Source organism: Hordeum vulgare, chromosome 3H (genome assembly GCF_904849725.1).
Source record: "Hordeum vulgare subsp. vulgare chromosome 3H, MorexV3_pseudomolecules_assembly, whole genome shotgun sequence".
In the NCBI taxonomy this organism is placed as follows: domain Eukaryota; kingdom Viridiplantae; phylum Streptophyta; class Magnoliopsida; order Poales; family Poaceae; genus Hordeum; species Hordeum vulgare.
The window spans coordinates 242,604,224-242,624,408 of record NC_058520.1 but is presented as its reverse complement, the minus strand read 5'-3'; the positions used below and the strand labels follow the sequence as shown (position 1 = coordinate 242,624,408).

Genomic DNA, 20,185 nt, shown 5'->3' with positions numbered 1-20,185 from the left:
ATCCAGTACATAATGGTACAAATACAAACATACCGTATCAATCACAGCACTCAAATTCAAGGCAACCAAATGGTAATATACAGTCAGTAGATTAGCCTGGCATTGTACAACATGATGTCAAAAGTACCCAGCAGTCAATAAATCCGATTAGCGACAAAAGTTATAAATGTGCATCTAATGGGATGGTTCTCTGCAAATTAGGATTTTAAAAATTACTTGGCAACCATTAGATACCAAATTTACAACGGTTAACGGTACGACAAGGACCCGGCCCTAATGCACTCAACTTCACTATATGGCTAAGCTACCTGAACACAACATCTCTTTGGATTACAGTATGTGCAAGTTTCTCTGAATCAAGTCGTTGCATGACTGCCATCACCATCAACCCCCAAACTGCAAAAATGCATTGCAGTCAAATCACACGGACGGACTTGTTATTCCTTCGGTCGAGCAAGCCAGAGAGAACTTAGGGCACGAAGCCGTGATGAGTAATCACTTATAACAAGAAGTGCACGGGCAGACTGCCTTGTCGTCAAGATCCTTTGCATCTGCTGAAGAGTCTGCTGCCGCAGGTTGTCAGCCTTGATGGTATTAAAACAAGAAAGGATGTCATAAACACACAAGTCATAAGGGCATATAGTTAAACAAGATTTTGCAGATGATTTTGAATTGAGAAAAGTCTATTTTTCGTCCCTCAACTCTTTGCAAAGTGCAGACTTCGTCCCTCGACTCTCAAACCAGACATCTTGCACGCTTAACTCTTCAAACCGGACACCTTTGGTCCCTCTCCAAAACTGAAAGCGGTTTGTTTCATAACATGGCGCGGTTTTGACCGGGTTCTGTCCACGTGGTAATATATCTATTTCCTTCCATCTACCTCCAATGTGGACATTTAGTCGAGCATTTGGTGTCCGTCGTATGCCGCAGCCACTCCGTCCCAGCCGCAGCCAGTGCAGTTCCCCGCAGCAGAGTACGCACCACCTCGCGGCAGACATATCGGCCCTGGTCTATGACTGCACCGTGCACGGGGCACGGGACACCGCAGCAGCTCGGGGCATGGGGCGCTCCTCTGAACCAAAGAGACGATGGTCAACGCCACCGCCATTCCTACCCCGGTGTGAGGCCTCGCCTGGAAGGAAGCGAGGACCACACTTGGGAAGGGGAAGCCGCCCTCTGCATGCTGAGCCGCCTCAGCCACCATCTCCATCCACAACGGGGTCTGTAGCATGGTCGCCTCACGCTACCATGGACAGGAGCTGGATAGTATGGTGGCGACAGAAGAGGACGGGGTGCTAGCTGCTACTGGTGCTCGGAGAGACGGACACCTTTTTTTTATCGTTGTGCGGTAAAGCGTGGCTGTGCGCAAGACTGAAGGGGTGGAGCAGCGGATGTCGGCGGCTGGCCCCCCTGGAGGCCCTAGCCAGTGGCGCACGATCCATCGGTCGGCAAGGGCGGCCGTGGCACCGCAGGTGACGCGGAGGCACGCGGGCCACCAGCGAAGCGTCGAGGCTGGCTCGCTCGAGGAGCGGTCATGTCCGGCTGCACAGGAGTCGACCAGGCGCACAAGGTAACGGTGGCTGAGGCTACCGAGGACCACCAGCTCGGCACTGAACTCGCGATTGCCAGCACCGGTGGCATGGTCCAGGGAGAGGCGCTTTACGGCTTGTGCGTGTCCAACCCATGTGACGCGTACCGCACCACCATTGAGCATTGGCAACACAGACGAAGCCGGCGAACCAAGGCGCCTCCGCCACAGCTACCATCGTCGATGTGACGAGAAGCCAAGGCCCGGACCCAGTGGCTGTCGTTCATGACCAGCCAAGACGTGTAGGTCCGGCCAGTGGTGCTGGTGGCATGCTCCGAGCTGATGTTGCCTAGTCGGATGACGAGGTGGTGCCTGTGGCGGAAATGCATGTGTGTGACTTGCTTGATCAAATGCGCAATAGAGACATGAGAGGAAGGTTGTGTTTGGTTAAGCTTTTTTATCCAACTTCTGCTTTGAAGAAGCTATTAGCTAACCAAAGGGGTAATTTTGACAGCGAGCTTCTCAACCAACCGTTTTCAGCTGTCCCCTAGGAGTTGGATAATATTTACCACCTTTGCCACTCCCAAGTGAATGTAACGCTTTAATCTGTTCCTCTCAGCAGCCTCGCAGAAACGAAGGGAGCCCCCTCACCTGATTCAGGTATTGAGCGAGGGCGCGACGCTACCTGCTGCACTCATCAATTTTTCCGGCTCCAACAGATCGTACTACTATTAATCTCTCTCGATCCTCATCTTGTATCATTGTTGAATGGAATCGATTGATACATCAGAGTTTTGTTGTTTTGATTGTGTGATTTGTGACACTATGATTCTATGAAAACTTCAAAACTTCCTATTCCGTACATGTCCTAGAAATTATCACGATCATGATGCAAATTATTTTGTACTAGTTCCTATCTTTGATGCAAAAAAAAATGTTGAAATTAGATCGCAATTCAGCAGCTATAAAGACAAATACTTCTTCTGCCGTACGTCGTCGCGGTTTTGCAGAAAAGTCCCCATCTTTTCAAGTAATTAACCTACAGTCCTTTTTAAGTCGGGTCGAACCGGGTTTTTCACATTTTGCGCACAACCCCCTATATTTTATCCTAACTAACCCGCAGTCCCTCTTTAAGTGACAATGAACGTTTTTTTCAGTTTTACACAAAACCCCCTAATATATGTGTTAATCATCCCGCATCTATTAAGAATTAATATATATTTTCAAATAAACATATCTCTTAAACCGTAACTCCAATTTTAACATGTTATATATGAAATTTGATTAGAAAAATGACTAGAATTTGAATATGGTGTTATTTTACAGGTTTATTTTTTAAAATGCAATTTAGGGTGCAACGTTAATCGATGGTACACGATTCGTCTTTATTTTGTACCGGCGTTGGTTGGCAAGGAGCGAGCGAAGGAAAAAAATATAGTCCTTGGACATGCTATACTTGCATGAGGTTCTCTCTTTGTACATGTTGCGTGATCTAGGACCCTACGTACATACCTTTTTTTGGTGAAATCCATGTGCATACTTACCATCGGACTACACTATCTTTTTATAGTGAACATATAAGCAATTTTGTGAATGTAGATACATTTATAAATTCATGAACATTATAAGTACATGATGGTTTATTTTAAAAATATCCAAACTATTTGTGTGATAGTCATGAACGTTAATATTGAACCGATAAGAACGATCTTAATTTGTGTTCCATCCGGTGTATGTGAAAGTGATACATATAGGCTTTCTTAAATAAACTTAATTTATAAGTCGGACTCGTTAGTGTCGAACGGCCCACCCAGATGTTGTGTGAGTGATCGTAAATGCACGCCATCAATATGATGAGTCAGAATCAAAATTGAATGAAAATTAAAATAATGGCTTAGATAAAAATCGTAAGTGCACGCCATCAATATGATGAGTCAGAATCAAAATTGAATCAAAATTAAAATAATAGCTTAAATAAAATAAAATGTTTACTCCCCGTTGCAACGGGCATGTTTCCTAGTTTAAACTAATACAAATATAATTATACTTTTGTGTGGCCGAAGCAGAACCTTGTTCTATAAGATAATTTTTTGCACCGGATTTTTTTTGTCTACTTGACTTGCCCCCCACCCCCCTATATCTAAATCCTGGCTCCGCCCCTGCACCCCCTAGTCGCACTCCCGGACGACCAAGCAACCGCCAGCCGCCAGCTACTGCAAACGGACTCTCCCTCCAACCCCCGCTGCCGCCCGAAGCAGCGCACCACTGCCAGCCCAGGTACACTCTCGTCCCTCCACCACTCCCCTCCCTCCCTCCTTCCTCCCTCTTCCCTCTTTTATCCCCGTTCGCCGCGGCCCTAGTCTAACCGACCGGCCGGCGCCGGCGTCCCTCCTTTCTCCTCCCCCATACTCCCTCCTCCCTCCACCATTCCGCGTCGTCGGCCCTCCTTTCTCCTCCCCCCTCCACCCTTCCGCGCCACCGTCCCTCCTTTCTTCTCCCCCCTACTCCCTACTCCTTCCACCCTTCCACGTCGCCAGCCCTCCTTTCTCCTCCCCCCTACTCCCTCCTCCCTCCACCCTTCTCCTACCACTTCCTGAATCAGCCGGATCTGGGCCAACCCTTCACTTGCTCGCTGCAGGCCATTCCTCCGACGCCAATGGCCACATCTGACTGACCTTCTCCTTCATCCTCACTCCTTTTGCATCCCTCCTTCCCTCCCTTGTTATGTAAATTATTTTTGCCTATCTTGTGCATGCACGGTTGTTCAAAACAAAATGATGGGAGTTGTATTGGATGAGTAATTGTTTTACCCTGGATATTTTGAGAGAACGTGCAATGCACGTTGATATCAGACAGAAAATTTATTGCATGTTAGTATCAAGTAGGATATCAATTACGGGTTAATTACATGGATAGTCTATATTTGGTATGTTATTAATCACACATTAAACATGTTGAGCACTCGCCAATGGAGAGCAATATAGGTCGTTAGATCATGAAGATAACAGTGGCTCAGGCTACCGAGCACCTCCCACTCAGCACTGGATTCACGATTGTCGGCAGAGAGGCGCTTCACAGCTTGTGCACATCCTCCGCGTGAACTTTCTGTGTTCACCCACCGTGCCACCATCGAGCATCGGCGACGACAGGGAGAGAGTCGGCGAACCCAGGCGCCTCCGCCACAGCTACGCCGACGACGTCGACAAGAGGCCGAGCCCCGGACCCGGTGGCCTTCATTGACGACCAACCAAGACGTGTAGGTCTGGCCAGTAGTGCTGGTGGCGTGCTCCTAGCTGATGTGGCCTAGTTGGACGACCAGCTAATGTTGGTAGCAGAAGTCATGTGTGTGAGTTGCTTGATCAAATGCCCACTAGAGAGATGGGAGGAAGAAGATATAGTAAGAGTAGAAGAGAAATTTTGCCACGTGAGCGAAGACCGGTCACAGACGGGCCGAGTCAGCAGCGATACCTGGTCGGCTGAGACAAGGGACTAAACTTTTCCGGTTTGAAGAGTTAATGGTCAGTGTACGATTTTGAAGTTGAGGGACCAAATCTAGACTTACGCAAGAGTTGTGGGACTAAAAATAGACTTTTCTCTTTTGAATTATATAGCCTACAGAGGTATATACTCCTGCCCAGCTCCTACAGTATCATATCATAATACTCTCTACTAACCATATATTCAGAGTAAAGTAAATACCTGGCGAAGGAAATTCTCAAGAGTTCCAAGCTTTCCCATGGCCATGGCCATTTGACCCATGTAGTTTGCCACATTTCCTGTTGATCCAGATCCAGAAGAGCCGATAGACCCAGCCAATGTTTCTGCCAAAGACTGTTGAAGGGCCTCCATTCCTTGTGAAAGAGCATCCTCAGCTTGTTGTGATGATTGCTGAAGGTTGCATATCCCTGACAGCTGCTGCTCAGTTAGAGGTTCAAGCTGGGTTGAAAGAAGCTGCAGTTTCTTTGACTATTAGTAACCCGTCAATAAATACATAAGCATTTCAAACAAATAAAGGAGACAAAGTATCAAAGAGAATGCAAAACAAGACACGTGATGTTGCGTTCTCGAAATCTGCAATTCTCCTACATCCCCATATAGTATTATTTAGTGTAACCTGGTAATATATACTCCCTCCATTCCTTTATGTAAGGTGTATTATTTCCGGCACGGTGACCAAGGCGCATAATTATACACATGTTAAGACGAAATTAACCTTGGCCAAATCATTGATTAGAGGCAATAAAATCATTTAGGCTAGGAAAGTAAGAGATACACACAATCATGAGAGAGATTCTTTCCTTTTTCTCTTTATAATAAGAGATACATGCAATCAGGGGAGAGATACTTTCCTTTTTTTGAAGGGCTAATGATGGAATTACAAAGAGTTGGAAGAAATGCACCTTACATTGTGGAATTTTATCAAAAAATAAATACACCTTATATAAAGGAACGGAGGGAGTAGCACAGAGGAAGATGCACAGATACTCCCTCTATTCTCAAATAAATGTCGTTTTAGAGTTGGGCACATGAATTAAGAGTGAGTAAGATGTCTATATTGCCCTCCGTTTATTTTCATGTCCATTGCTTTCTTCTCACCGAGGCATTAAAATGCCCTATTTTTCCTCCTCAAAGCAAGGCATGCAAGCATGACTCAATTAGTTCCCATTTTTATGGCATTGATGAAGGGTAAGGGTGTGTACAATAGACCTATACAAGCTGTATGTAACAGGCGAGGCGCCACATAAGAATTTTGATGATGTGGCAGAAAGAGAAAAAGGAGAAAGAGTGTCACAGCCTGTAGAGTTTTTACAGACAAGACGAGTTTTTTCTATTGTCTGAATGGTCTTTGTAACTTTTAATCAAAATTACCTATGAGTAGAAAGACTACTAACAGGCAGATCATTGTACAGGCTATCTAATAGCATGGTCTGTATGTGACATGGAGGGATATTATGAACAGTACCTGTCTGTACTATTGTACATGCCCTAATAGAAACACAATGACTCAAGTTGTAATGGAAGTGCACAAGGACAAGTATTTGAGAGAAGTTGGATAGCCTAAAAGGTCATCTGTTTTGAAACAGAGGATTTGTACTGACAATTTTTTCAGACTATATTCTAGAGCAACATTGGTCATGCTAGATGGGTTTGATATTCCAAAGGACTACAAGTAAAGCACAAGGCTGCATTACACACCTTTAAAAGCTCAGAAGGTCGGAAACCTCCAAGCCATAGGAAACACCTCTCAGCTGGTGTCTTCCACATGCCTGATAACACATGAAAGACATCTGCTTTGGCCGCATTTCCTTTTTGCTTAAAAATCTCATCATAGTGTGACATGATCTTCTCAACAACACTGCGCAGCTCAGTATCGCCTGCATGAGCATTAACTGCAGCTCTCAGCTCATTAACTTGTCGATTGTGTTCTTCCAACCACCGTGCGTACTCCGTGTCAAAAGCCAATGCCCCTGTAACAAAAGGTAGCATAGTCATATCTTATTATACAAAAAGAAGAGAATGTGGCATGTATTTGTTGGACACGTCCATGGTGAAGATTAAGAAAATAGTTCATGTGGCATATAAAGATTACATATTAATCACTGTAGAGATCTGATATTACCATTTCCACTCATGGAATGGGACTGGTCTGCTGAACTAGATATAAAAATGCCCTGTGAAGGAAATTTCAGTAAGCAAACTTCAAATGAAGTCTTGTAACCAGAACTCAAGACAGTGACAAGCAATAAAAGCAAACTTGTTGACGAGCTCGTTGCAACTCCTGCTCTAGCTGGGTAAGCTTTAGCCTGCTATTCTCCAATTGTTGAACATATGCCTACAAAAGAGAGCAACATTACAAAAACAAATATACAATACACAGGCCACGGTCAATCTATAGTAGAACTGTGAAAATAATGACTTTTTATGAGGACCATGCCCCGCTCCCCGCTCGCTCCCTAGCCTAGCCTAGCCCACCAGCCTCGCCGCCGTCGAATCCCCGCCGGTAGCCCTCCTCCTCCCCCTCCCTCCGGTCATGGCCTCCGCCGACACCCGCTCCGACGACTCCAGCCCCGACGGTCGCATCCGCTGGAGCGGCTCTGCGGGCGAATCCTCTGACTCGCGCTCCTACCGCGAGGTCCTCAGCACCCCGCCGGCTCCGCACGGCCCCCCGTCGCCGGCCGCGCCGCGCCAGGCCCCTGCTTCCTCGGCCCTGGTGCCGCTCCGCTCGACCGCGCCGGCCGCCCGCGTGGGACCGCGCTCGGAAGTTCACCGTGCGTCTGGAGGCCCTGTACTCGACGCCGATGGATTCCAGCAGCCGCGGAGGAGGAACCGTCACCCGCGCGTGCGTCGCGCGGCCACCCCTCCTTCCCAGCGCCGCCGCCGCAGCCCGTCGCCCGAGGAAGTCGCCGGCCTGTGCTTCAGGTGCCTGGAAGGCGGACACCGGGTGCGTGCCTGCACCAACCCCGTGCGCTGCCGCCGCTGTCTCATCTCCGGCCATGAGTCCAACTGCTGCGAGACACGGCTGCCCGGCGACCACCGTGCGCAGCCTCAGGCGGTTCACCAGCAGGTGCCCAACTCCCCGCCGCGCAACCCTCCTCCTCGACTCCCCCACGACGCCGCGCAGCCTCGTAACGCAGCACCGCCCCAGCCGCCCGCCCCCGCGCCAGCGCGTATCACCATCGCTCGTTCCATCGAGATGGAGGAAGCGGAGGAGGTGCTCGCGCGTGGCATGGTGGCCACCATCACCGGCACCAGGCCCTCCGTCTCTCCAGCCGACGTGGAGGCTTCCCTGCATGCTATGTTCGAACTGCAGCACGACAACTTCACCGTTCACAAGCACACCCCGGAGGACTTCCTCATCATCTTCTCCTCGCGGCTGATCATGGACCGGATGGCCGGCGACCACCTCATCAACGCCGCCCGCTTCTCCCTGCTGCTCCGCCCCTGGTGCAAACTCGCCCACGCCACTGCTGGGAGCTTTGCATACTCCGTGCAGCTCGAGCTCCGCGGCATCCCGGCGCAGGCGTGGCACCTGTCCACGGCCGAGCACATCCTCGGGACTGGTTGTTGGGTTGAGCGGCTGCACCCAGGCACGCGCTCCCGTGCGGACCTTGCCGTATTCCGGCTCACCGGGCGCGTGCGAGACCTGGCCTCCATTCGCAGGGATGCCATCCTGGAGATTGTCGAGCACATCCCCGCCGTCCGGCCTGACCTGCCTCCGGCCGTCCGCACCCTGGAGTATCCTATCTCCATCCGGCTGGTGCGATCCGCCGCCCTTCCCAGGGTGGTTGAGGATGCTACCAATGGCGATGGCACTGGAGATGGAGAGGCTCATGGCAGCATGCCTGACCCCGCAGGCCATGGTCGTGGACGCGGGCAGCAACGCCGCCGTGGCCGGAAACGTCGCCGACCAACCTCCGCCCCTGATGGACGCGCCGACGGCATGGCAGTTGACGCTGCCGGCTGGACTTGCTCCAGGGGCCGCCTACGGGCCGATGGCGAGGCGGTCGACCCTGGCTGGCCGGCGCCCCGCGGCTGTGCATGCGCCCCCGCCCGTACCATCCCGTGCCAGATGCATGGATGCATGGCCCCAGGCTGGGACCCACCTGCCTCGTCGCAAAGCCAAAAGAGGAAAGCGTGGGGGAAAGAAAAAGCACGCCAGGATTCAGGCTGCGCTGGCCAAAGCTGCAGCTGCAGCGGATCCTAGGCCGACCGGGTCGCCAACCCCACCGTTGGTCCCTGCCACCCGGACAGCTGGCACCTGCCTATTGGCGGCCGCCCGCCCTCCTCCTGCAGCTGGACCCGCAAAGCCCCGGTCGTGCGCGTCGCCTAGCGCACAGGGAGACACCCCCTCGGGCGATGGACCCACCACGTCCAATGTTTGCGCGTCTGGGGATCAGGACGGCCCATCCTCACCACCTGTGGCTCCCGAGGCTGATCCGCTGTCGGGGCAAAGCGATGCTTCGCCCTCGTCAGCTCCTGTGGCTGATTTGTCACCTACTGCTTTGCATGCCGGCCCCGCCACTACTACACAGGATGCAGTGCCCACGTCCACCCCTGCGGCCCTGCCGGATCTGCATGGCCCCCTCTCCTCGCCATCGTGGGACGCGAGTGGTGGGACACCATGCATCTCGCCTTCCACCGCGCCTCTCGGAAACGCTGACTTGGGCTGCCCCTCCCCCGCGGCCCAGGAGCCCAGGAGCATTCTGCGAAGGCCCATGCCCGCTTCTCCAAGCCCGTCCACGCCACAATCCACCCCTGCGTCCCATGCGACTCTCGTGCGCAGCGCAGGGCGGTTTGCCACGCCGCCAATCACCCTGCGACGTGCCAGGCAGCCGGCCTCTGCCAGCTCCTGGACCCTTGGAGACTTCCTCGCCGCGGCAACTAAGCAAACTTGCTCTGCCCTTCCCAACCCCGGATGCAAACGTCGCCGACAGCCCCTCAACTTCTCGCCGCGCAAAGGACGATCTGCCACCGCTGTGAAGACTAAACCCGGCGTGCCACCCACCGCTGAGCGCCGTGCGCAGGTTCAGATACCGCGCACCCTCGGCATCATCGGCACTGATCAGGTGATCTCTGCCGAGGCCATGAAGGCTTATGATGGGGTCTTTGTTGCGCCCCTCTCGCATGCTGTGTTGACGGCCATTGCCGCGCTCGTTGGCCGCGCGCTGCCCGCCGACCCGTCCACGGCGCCTGTCACCACGGTGATATCGGGCAGCCCGATAGAGGCCTAGCTGAGCCGTCGCGTGCCCATCTGTCGACCTCTGCCTAATGGATCACGGCCTCAAAATCATCAACTGGAACGTTCGGGGCCTCAACGCCCGTGCCAGACGTACGGCAGTTCGCTCGCTTGTTGTAACTTCCAGCGCTTCGATCGCTTGCTTTCAAGAGACTAAAATGGAATTCGTCTACTCGTCGACTGTCCTTGAGACGTTGGGCTCTGAGTTTGATGAATACGTTTATCTCCCAGCGAACGGCACCCGTGGCGGGATACTACTGGCGTGGAAGAGCCGGGACGTGACGATCACGGACCTGATGTTCACCACCAATACCATCTCCGCCCGGGTTCACACAACTGGTAGCACGAGCTTGCCATGGTGGCTATCTATCGTCTATGGCCCCCAGGACAACAACGCCAAGATAGCCTTCCTGCAGGAGATTCGCGACGTCCGCGACGCATGCCCCGGGCCATGGCTCATCTGCGGGGACTTCAATATGATCTATCGCGACGAAGACAAGAACAACGGCAATCTCAATCGGAGAATGATGGGGTGGTTCCGTCGCGTTCTCAACGACCTCGCGCTCAAGGAGATTTATCTCAGCGGCCGGCGCTTTACATGGTCCAACGAACAGAACCCGCCCACCCTGGTCCATCTTGATCGGGTGCTGTGCTCCACGGACTGGGAGGAGCGGCACGGCGAATGCCACTTGCGTTGCCTGGCCTCGGTCCTCGGATCACTCCCCCCTCTTGCTCGACTGCTCGCCACTCCCAACAACGCGTCGACGATTCCACTTCGAGGAGTACTGGACTCGTCTCGCCGGTTTCTCGGAGATCGTAGCGGCCTCGTGGCATTCGGTGGATGAAGCCGACCCGTTCCAGCGGTTCATGCGGCGCATGCAGGCCACAGCGCGCAAGCTCACTAGCTGGAGCGCGCGCTCCGTTGGCAACGTGCGAGACCAGCTCGCGATCTCGCGTGAGCTGCTGCTCCGTTTCGACGCCGCGCAAGAGCAACGGGCCCTATCACCACAGGAGGACTGGCTGCATCGTCAACTCAAGCTCTCTTACCTTGGCCTTGCCTCCCTCGAGCGGACGATCGCCCGGCAGCGCGCTCGCATTGCCTCCCTCAGAGATGGCGACGCGAACACGACATTCTACCACCGCCAGTGTGCATACCGCGAGCAGAAGAACCGGATACATGGCATCTCTGTCGACGGCGCCGCTATCACCGATCCTGCCGGCATGGCCGCGGCCACTTTCGAGCACTTTGACAGCCGGATTGGGACAGACATGCAGCGTGACTGCACCATTAACCTGTCACAATTCATCGAGCCCTCAAACCTGGAAGATCTTGACGCGCCATTCAGCGAGGATGAGATTTGGCAAGCCATCAAAAGCATGCCGTCCCGCAAGGCGCCCGGCCCCGACGGCTTCACTGCGGAGTTCCTCCGATCCTGCTGGCAGATCATCAAGCATGACCTTCGATGCGTCTTCGACCAGATTTACGTGCTGCGTGGACGAGGGTTTAGCTGCCTTAACCAGGCGCTGATCACGCTCCTCCCCAAGCGCGCCGAGGCCACTGGCCTGGGGGATTATAGGCCCATAAGCCTAATTCACATCGTCGCCAAGGTCCTGGCCAAGCTGCTTTCGATCCGCCTAGCCCCCAGGCTCAACAACCTCGTCAGCAACGTCCAGAACGCGTTCATCCCTGGGCGAAGTCTTCACGACAACTTCATCCTAGTGCGTCAATCCGCACGGCTATTGCATCAGCTGGGTGCCCCTCGAGTGCTGCTGAAGCTTGACTTAGCACGGGCTTTCGACTCCGTCTCGTGGCCCTTCCTATTCGAGGTGATGCGATGCCATGGCTTCGGCAACCGCTTCCTTGGTTGGATCGCCCTTCTCCTGTCGTCGGCCAGCACCAAGGTTCTCCTCAACGGCAACCCTGGACCAGCGATTTGGCATCGCCGTGGAATGCGCCAAGGTGACCCCGTCTCCCCGCAGCTCTTCGTCCTTGTTGTGGATACGCTGGGCAGGCTCTTCCATCGCGCGGTCGAGCTCCGAGTCATGCAGCAGCTGCATCCGCGCCGCGCCATCCCCGCCATATCCCTCTACGCCGACGACGTAATTCTTCTCTGCCACCCATCGCCGGACGATATCGCGGCGGTGAAGGAGATTCTGCAGCTCTTTGGGCGCGCCTCGGGCCTGCACGTGAACTTCCAGAAGAGCGATGCGGCCCTCATCCGCTGCGACACCGAGGACGCTGCTCATGTTGTCGCGCACCTGGGCTGCCCCATCGTCGACTTCCCACTTACTTACTTGGGCATCCCGCTCACACTGCGTCGCCCCACGGCTGCCCAACTGCAACCCGTCGTCGATAAGGTCGCTGGGAAGCTGCCCTCCTGGAAGGCCTGGCTAATGAACAAAGCCGGCCGCCTTGCCTTCGCCAAGGCTGTCTTGAGCGCGATTCCCATTCATCAGAGTCCTCGTGCTTGCGCCGCCAAAGAAGACCATCAAACTCCTGGAGAAGATTGAGCGAGGATTTCTCTGGGCTGACCGCGCCGAGGCCCACGGCGGCAATTGTCATGTCAACTGGCGGCGCGTCTGCCGGCCTATCCAGTTTGGGGGCCTCGGCGTCCACGACCTCGAGCACACTGGCCTCGCCCTTCGCATGCGGTGGCAGTGGCTCAGCCGAGTCGATGCTGGCAGGGCCTGGAGCGGCCTAGACCTGCACTTCGCATCCGAGGAGCGCGCGCTCTTCTTTGCCTCTACCACCATGGCTATCGGCAATGGCCAGCGCCCCCTGTTCTGGGAGGACCGATGGATCAACGGGCGTGCAATCCGAGAGATCGCGCCTCTCCTTTTTGATCTCATCCCCAAACGGCGTCGCAAGTCAAGAACTGTTGCGGACGGCCTTCACGAGAACCAATGGGCCGCGGACATCCACGGCATGATTGGCATCCCGGAGATTGGAGAATACCTGCGCCTCTGGCACATGATCGTCGAAACCGTCCTCACTGACGCACCAGACAACATTCGCTGGAAGTGGACCGTGAACGGCGAGTACTCCGCCAAGTCCGCATACCTCGCCACTTTCCACGGTTCCGCGAGATGCCAGGCTTGGAAACTTACCTGGAAGTGCTGGGCACCGCCTCGGGTGCGCTTCTTCCACTGGCTTGCCAACCTTGATAGGTGCTGGACGGCCGACCGCCTAGCGAGGCGCAACCTGCCGCACCCACAGCGCTGCCCTCTTTGCGATCAGGCTCCGGAGACGATTCATCATCTTCTCTTGGAATGCCCTTTCAGCCGCGAAGTGTGGCACGAGATCCTCTCATGGTTGCGCCTCTCTTGCCCGCTGCCCAACAACGATGCCACTCTACACGATTGGTGGTGCTCTGCGCGGCACGACACCCCTAGGCCTATGCACAAGGGATTGGCTTCCGTTGCTTTGCTCGTCCCTTGGATGATTTGGAAGCATCGCAACGGATGCGTGTTTGAGGGTGTCACACCGTCGGTTACCTCCCTGGCGGCTACGATTAAGGAAGAGGCCGGCCTATGGGCCAGAGCGGGCGCCTTGGGGCTCCGGGCCATCTTGCCACAGACATGGGACGTCCACTAGTGTGCATGTGTTCACCTTGTAAATATGCCTCCTAGGAGGATTGTACTAAACCCCTTCTTTTCAATACAATGAACCGCAAAAGTCTTTTGCGCTTTCTCGAAAAAAGAAAAAAAAATAATGACTTTGCAGCAATGAATTAAATTTTGTGATGTTCTCCATAACCGAACTACCGTTTGATTCTCAACAGTGCAACAGTTCACCCGAAACCTCCGCAACATGCTCACCGGAAGCTCCTTAAGAAGCCAACCAGTAGAAACTTTGAACCTTTTTAACGGGTTACAGGCAAAACCACTAGACCTGCTTCTGTCCTTGATCTAATCTAAAAATTATATACAGGCCTACACGAGTTTATCAATCCTTTCTATATTTTTCCAGCAATATAATGTGTATACCGCACTAGTGCCAACAATAACTGAGCCCCACAACAACAACAACAACAACAAAGCCTTTTAGTCCCAAACAAGTTGGGGTAGGCTAGAGGTGAAACCCATAAGATCTCGCGACCAACTCATGGTTCTGGCACATGGATAGCAAGCTTCCACGCTCACTTGTCCATGGCTAGTTCTTTGGTGATGCTCCAATCCTTTAGATCTCTCTTTACGGACTCTTCCCATGTCAAGTTCAGTCTACCCCGACCTCTCTAGAGGCCTGCGCTGAATATGCCCAAACCATCTCAGACAATGTTGGACAAGCTTCTCTTCAATTGGCGCTACCCCAACTCTATCTCGTATATCATCATTCCGGATTCGGTCCTTCCTTGTGTGGCCACACATCCATCTCAACATGCGCATCTCCGCCACACCTAGCTGTTGCACATGTCGCCTTTTAGTCGGCTAACACTCAGCGCCATACAACATTGCGGGTCGAACCGCCGTCCTATAGAACTTGCCTTTTAGCTTTTGTAGCACCCTCTTGTCACAGAGAATGCCAAAAGCTTGGCGCCACTTCATCCATCCGGCTTTAATTCGATGGTTCACATCTTCATCGATATCCCCATCCTTGTGCAACATTGAACCAAAATAACGGAAGGTGTCCTTCTGAGGTACCACCTGCCCATCAAGGCTAACATCTCCCTCCTCCTCGTGCTTAGTAGTACTGAAAGCGCACCTCATGTACTCGGTCTTAGTCCTACTAAGTCTAAAACCTTACGATTCCAAGGTTTGCCTCCTTACTAACTCCAACTTCCTGTTGACCCCCGTCCCACAATAATTGAGCCCCAACAGAAAAAAATATATAGCAAAATACCGTTTAATCATATGAGTAGCATAATTCAAGTACTAGTAGAATGCAATACCAAGTGAACCAAAAGTCTCATAAAAACAAAAGCACTGTCATTAGTAAAGAAGCTAAAAGTAACATCCAGGTACCTTTTTCCTCAAACGACTTTTCCTTGCAGCCTCGCGATTTTGAGCAAGCCGACGCATTGTCTGCAATATACGCTATTAGCAAAGTGTTTCTTGCAAGTTGCAGGAGCGATAATGTGAAATGAAATGGAGAAAGCTACTTGAAAACTTTCACCTTTTGATCTCCGTTTCTGTCTCTGGATCTGTCACTAGAGTCAGAAGCAACAGCAAGAGCAGCATTCCCTGGTTCAAGCTGCGGACGACAAAATACTATCAAGCTTGTGTTATTCTTATTTTAAACAATTAATTTCCCTCTCCTAGATTGCTGAAAAAACTGGTTCAAGCTGCGGATGACAACATAACTATCAAGCTCGTGTTATTCTTATTTTTAAACAATTAATTTCCCTCTCCTAGATTCCCAATGTTTCAGGATAAATTTTGAACAAGATTTTCCACTACATAACTGAAAAGCAAAACTAGTTTACTTTTCTTTTATGCTTCTGCTCCTGAAAAACTAGTGGACCAGTTAAGGGTGTTAGGGCATCTTCCTAGTCACTTATATGCAAAAAATGAATATGGCCACTTATCATAGCAGCTCCCGTTTTGTGTATCCTTTTGTTTACTATATTGTTTTATCATCTATCAAGGACATGTATGTTCTGCATCGCAGACATAAGGTATTTCGAGTGCCCATATCATAACTGTCAAAATTACCATTATCAACTACCACATAATCTACATGGACCTCAGAAGATGAGTTACAAGATCTATGTTATATGTGTTTTGTAATTGTACATGTGATGCTCTTGATTGTCCAATTTAACAACCTATCATAAAGATAAAATACAAATAAATGGTTATTGAGGAACTAAGACAAGGTCAAGAGGTCTGAGGATCGTATCAAGCAGTGAGCCAACTTAACAAGTGTTATACTCCCTCCAATCCATATTACTTGTCTTAGGTTTGTCCAGATACAGATGTATCTAGACAAGTGTTGGTGTTAGATACATCTGTATCTAGACAAATATAAGACAAGTAATATGGATCGGAGAGAGTATTATATTTCAAAAATAATATTGTGCTAGATATCTTAATAGGTAAAGACAACTGTTCATGTTTTGTTCACTCCTAATTTGATGAATATCTATGTGAACTGTCAATTCACAACACATAGTTATATTGGATTGGATTATGAAATGTGAAGGTTATGTTCTATTGTGTAGTATAATCTAAACAGGCCTGATGGATACCATACAAATTCTCCAATCTACCCAGCATTCTAAGAGTGCCTCTTTCATAACAAGATCTCAAAAAAAAAGTAGCAGCATAGTGCAGATCACTGTATACCGATTTTTTAGTTTACACATCTCCCGCGAATTTAGACCATTGAATGAACCGCAAGCAAATAGAAATATCTTACAGAACATCCTCTACATTTGGTCAACCCCTCTTATTTCAACTTCTGTTGCTACTATTGCTCACATTCTTAAATGTAATAGTTGATCTCATAACCACTGATTCTGTTTCCAAATGAAAATGATAAACCTCACTATTGATATCGTTGGTTACCATCATCGTATCATCACTCATATACATTCAGTAAAAAAAGTCAGGCTGTTGTACATACAATAGCTGGGCTAATTAAGGTAAGAAAAGACTTACCATAAGATTTTCATCAGTATCATCTGACGTTTCTGTTCTAGGACTGGCCTCTGCCATTGCAGATTATTCCTAGTGCTCAATGTAACTCCCAGAGAGATTCCTTTGTTGTGACAAAGCTGCAGATATATGCCTAAACACTGATGAACAGACCATTTCAATGACACATACTCCCTCCGTCCCAAAATAACTGTCTCAAGCTTAGTACAACTTTGTACTAGAGCTAGTACAAAGTTGAGACACTTATCTTGGGACGGAGGGAGTAATATCTATGCAAAGATTAAAGACCGATGTAAGCCAGACATGATCAATCTGCCAATTTCTTACTAATTACTCAATATCTAGGTGGCACTTAGCAACAGATGATTAATTAATTTGAAAAACAGACTGAAATAACAAGATTGGTAAATAACATGCATTTATATCAGAGAACATAGTTCAACAAGCAAAACTTATATGTGACAAATAAATTTCTACATGCAGCATAGTAAATGTCAGCCTGGGGAGACACCTGACATGGATACTCATGACTTCCACGCAGGCTTGAGGTGTTAATTTCTGTAGTTACACAATTGGAACCAAGAAATAAATTGATGACTCAAGTAAGTGCCATTGCCAGGTAACGTGAATCTTATTACTCATATTTCCATTTGTGAATAGCTGAAACCCAAATAATATAATCTATGGCACAATCCCCTCCAAATATAAGGCGGTTCCATTTATAGTTTCCACTTTTCACGTGAACAAATCCGCCACTGTTCATGTTAGATTGGAAGTGAAGGATTGGAACCAAACACGTTTCAGTACAGTATATCTTGTGGTCATCATTTCCTTTTTTTTTAAAGGTTGTGGTCATCATTTCCTAACATAGAAAATGGTCAACATTCTGGTTTAAAATTGTTGAAGCATATGTGGAATGGAAGACCTTCTCCATAAGTTCAGACTTTTGGGTGAACTGGTTGGTGCGTGAAACATAACATGGTATCAGGGTCAGAGTTCTCAAGTTCGAGTCCTGGCTAAGAAAGACTTTCCACTTAGAGTCAGAAGTCCACGCTGGATGACCGATCTTTATGACCTTGAGGAAAATTACCTATCTTGAATTAATATACACCAGCTCGTTTGGTCAACCGTATTCACAAACATGGAGGCAAGAGTGCCTGTCATGCCCACTTTGAGGCGAGAGTGCCTGCACACGTGAGTGGTGTTGAAGTATGTGTGCAATGCCTAACCTTCTCCATAAATTCTGACTTTTGCCGAAAAAGGCTTTCGCACCGCTTTATAAATAAAGCAAACCGCCAGATCACAACATTCGACACAAGTTCAACACACACACACGCACATAAGTAGCACAAGACACCAGCAAAGGGTTCCGCTGAGGGCACAGCTCAACAAGCCCTAAGAAACACACACACCCACACCCGAACCCAACAAAAATATCGTATGACTTCAATATTGTATTAGAGCTGGAGCTAAGCTGGCGCAACAATCTGAGTAACTGGTTGGTGCATGAAACATAACAAAAATATCGTGTGGGCTGGCAATTATCTAGAGTATTCGTAATTCCGTTCTAAACAAGAACCGGATGATACAAAAAAATGTAATGCTACGACTTACGAATACCTCCACAGCGAACAAAAAATGGAATCAACTAAAAGGCAGAATTGCCAAAAGCAGGCTATATCGACAGCCACAAAGACTAGACGCTTATTTATCATGACCTAAAAAAGAGAACTTTTTAACATTCCGATCACTTAAAGTTCGCACAACTCATAGTAGGCTACTAAGTCTAGGAACCGATTGCCTTCCTATCATTGCAATCTACTGCAGTACGTAGAACATGACTGGAGCTAAGCTAGCGCAACAATCTGGAAAGACAACCAAAATGTAACCGTGTAAACTCGCTGCGAGCTAGCAGTAAATCCATCCCGCAGCAAAACAAGGGAACGAGATGAGGGGCCTCGAATCACCTCGAACAGGAAGAGGGGCCTCTATCGGAGGCTACGGGGTAGTAGGGTGCCGCCGTCGCCGATCCTTTTGCGGCCACCGCTGCTGCAAGCTCCCCGAGCTACCGCGGCCGCCGCTCCTGGCCGGCACGATGAGCCCAGCGACCAGTACGCGACTGCGGCTTCCTGCCGCCGTAGGTCCCGACGACGACGACGCGTCTTTGGTTGCCGAGTTGGGGGGGAGGGGGGCTCCCCGGAAACGGACTGGAACAAACCCTAGTTTTCTTTTCTTCCCTTTTCTTCTTTTTACGTGAGCAAAAAAGGAAACATATGTATTGCCTCTCCTGGCTCCTCATGGCCCATACCATCCTTCGATGTGGAGCGAAAGCGGATTTTGTGAACATGGTTCAGCCCACACCTTTTACAAATAATAGTACAAATGTCCGTGCGCTGCATCGGACGAAAAAATCCGTGTGTTGCAACAAGTAACAAAATTATGTATTCGTCACTTATCAAATGGAAGAGAATATTTTTCATTATGAACTAATTAATGTATATTTTAAAATATATCTATATACATCGTATATAATTTATAAGGTAAATCTTTAAAAGGTTCTATATTTAGAAACATAAAGAGTAGATTGAAATAGACATATAGACATATAGTGAGATATCATATCACGAGTCTTTACTGTCATTCAATCTACTTCATGTAATGAAGGAAACAACACAACACAGCAAGTAGTTCTTAGCACCCTCACATTCAGAGCCATTACAAACAGAACAATATCCCACAGAAATATACTGCAGAAACATCGGAAGTAGAACTACCAGTACGCAAAGAAACTTTGATGTGTTGATGCAAACACGTATGTCTCGTAAATCTGTCCATTCTACACACCCATTGTGCCAGAAGCACAACAATGAAGAATGTAAACCAGTTTCATGGAACCATTACATGTGAGGTTTCTCTTCTGATAAGCTTAACAATCCAGCTTTGTGTTTGAGCTATATACTACCAAAGTTCTGGTATGTGATTATATATTGATTCAGTAGTTCTGGTATGTGATTATCTATTGATTCCAAGATAAACACATGAACAGACTAAAACATTCCGAGGCAGATTTGAAATTTCTAGCACATGGTAAGCTAATACTTTCAGGTTTTGTTCTAACAGTTTGGCCAACAAAAAATTCAGGCATTGAAAATTGCAACCTCGGGTGGAGCATGACCGCGTTTCGGCAAAGTGTCGGCATATGGGTTCCAGCTAAGTAAAATGTGTGCAACGTGGTGTTACTTTCAGCACGATCTTTGCACATAAAAATTGCATTTTCTCTATCGTTCACTGCCTCCCCAAACCGCTTACATGAAAGGTGCTAC

At 49.7% G+C, this 20,185-nt stretch overlaps 1 protein-coding gene across 4 annotated transcripts; it reads right to left on the bottom strand.

The window, feature by feature from the left end:
* Window positions 1–55: 55 nt before the first annotated feature.
* LOC123443603 (transcription factor HBP-1b(c38)) lies at window positions 56–19,106 on the bottom strand. 4 transcript variants are annotated; one of them, XM_045120064.1, is made up of 9 exons: window positions 18,830–19,106; window positions 16,866–16,981; window positions 15,379–15,456; window positions 15,228–15,287; window positions 7,284–7,361; window positions 7,149–7,200; window positions 6,725–6,996; window positions 5,228–5,433; window positions 56–584 (listed from the first exon to the last, which is right to left on the bottom strand). In XM_045120064.1, the coding sequence occupies exons 2-9, from the start codon at window positions 16,920–16,922 to the stop codon at window positions 536–538; spliced, it is 852 nt and encodes a 283-aa protein (XP_044975999.1). In that variant the 5' UTR covers window positions 16,923–16,981; window positions 18,830–19,106; the 3' UTR covers window positions 56–535. The 4 variants fall into 4 exon arrangements, with proteins under 4 accessions (XP_044975999.1, XP_044975996.1, XP_044975997.1 ...); XM_045120061.1 differs by having other exon boundaries at window positions 5,228–5,479; window positions 18,830–19,104; XM_045120062.1 differs by having other exon boundaries at window positions 5,228–5,479; window positions 16,866–17,002; window positions 18,830–19,102.
* Window positions 19,107–20,185: the final 1,079 nt, after the last annotated feature.

Excerpts from the sequence above, each read along its gene's own strand:
- LOC123443603 (XM_045120061.1), bottom strand. The coding sequence starts at position 16,922 with ATGGCAGAGGCCAGTCCTAGAACAGAAACGTCAGATGATACTGATGAA. Across the intron at positions 6,997-7,148 it reads CCATTCCATGAGTGGAAATG|GGGCATTGGCTTTTGACACG; the intron begins GTAATATCAGAT and ends CTTTTGTTACAG. Across the intron at positions 5,480-6,724 it reads GACCTTCTGAGCTTTTAAAG|CTTCTTTCAACCCAGCTTGA; the intron begins GTGTGTAATGCA and ends AAGAAACTGCAG.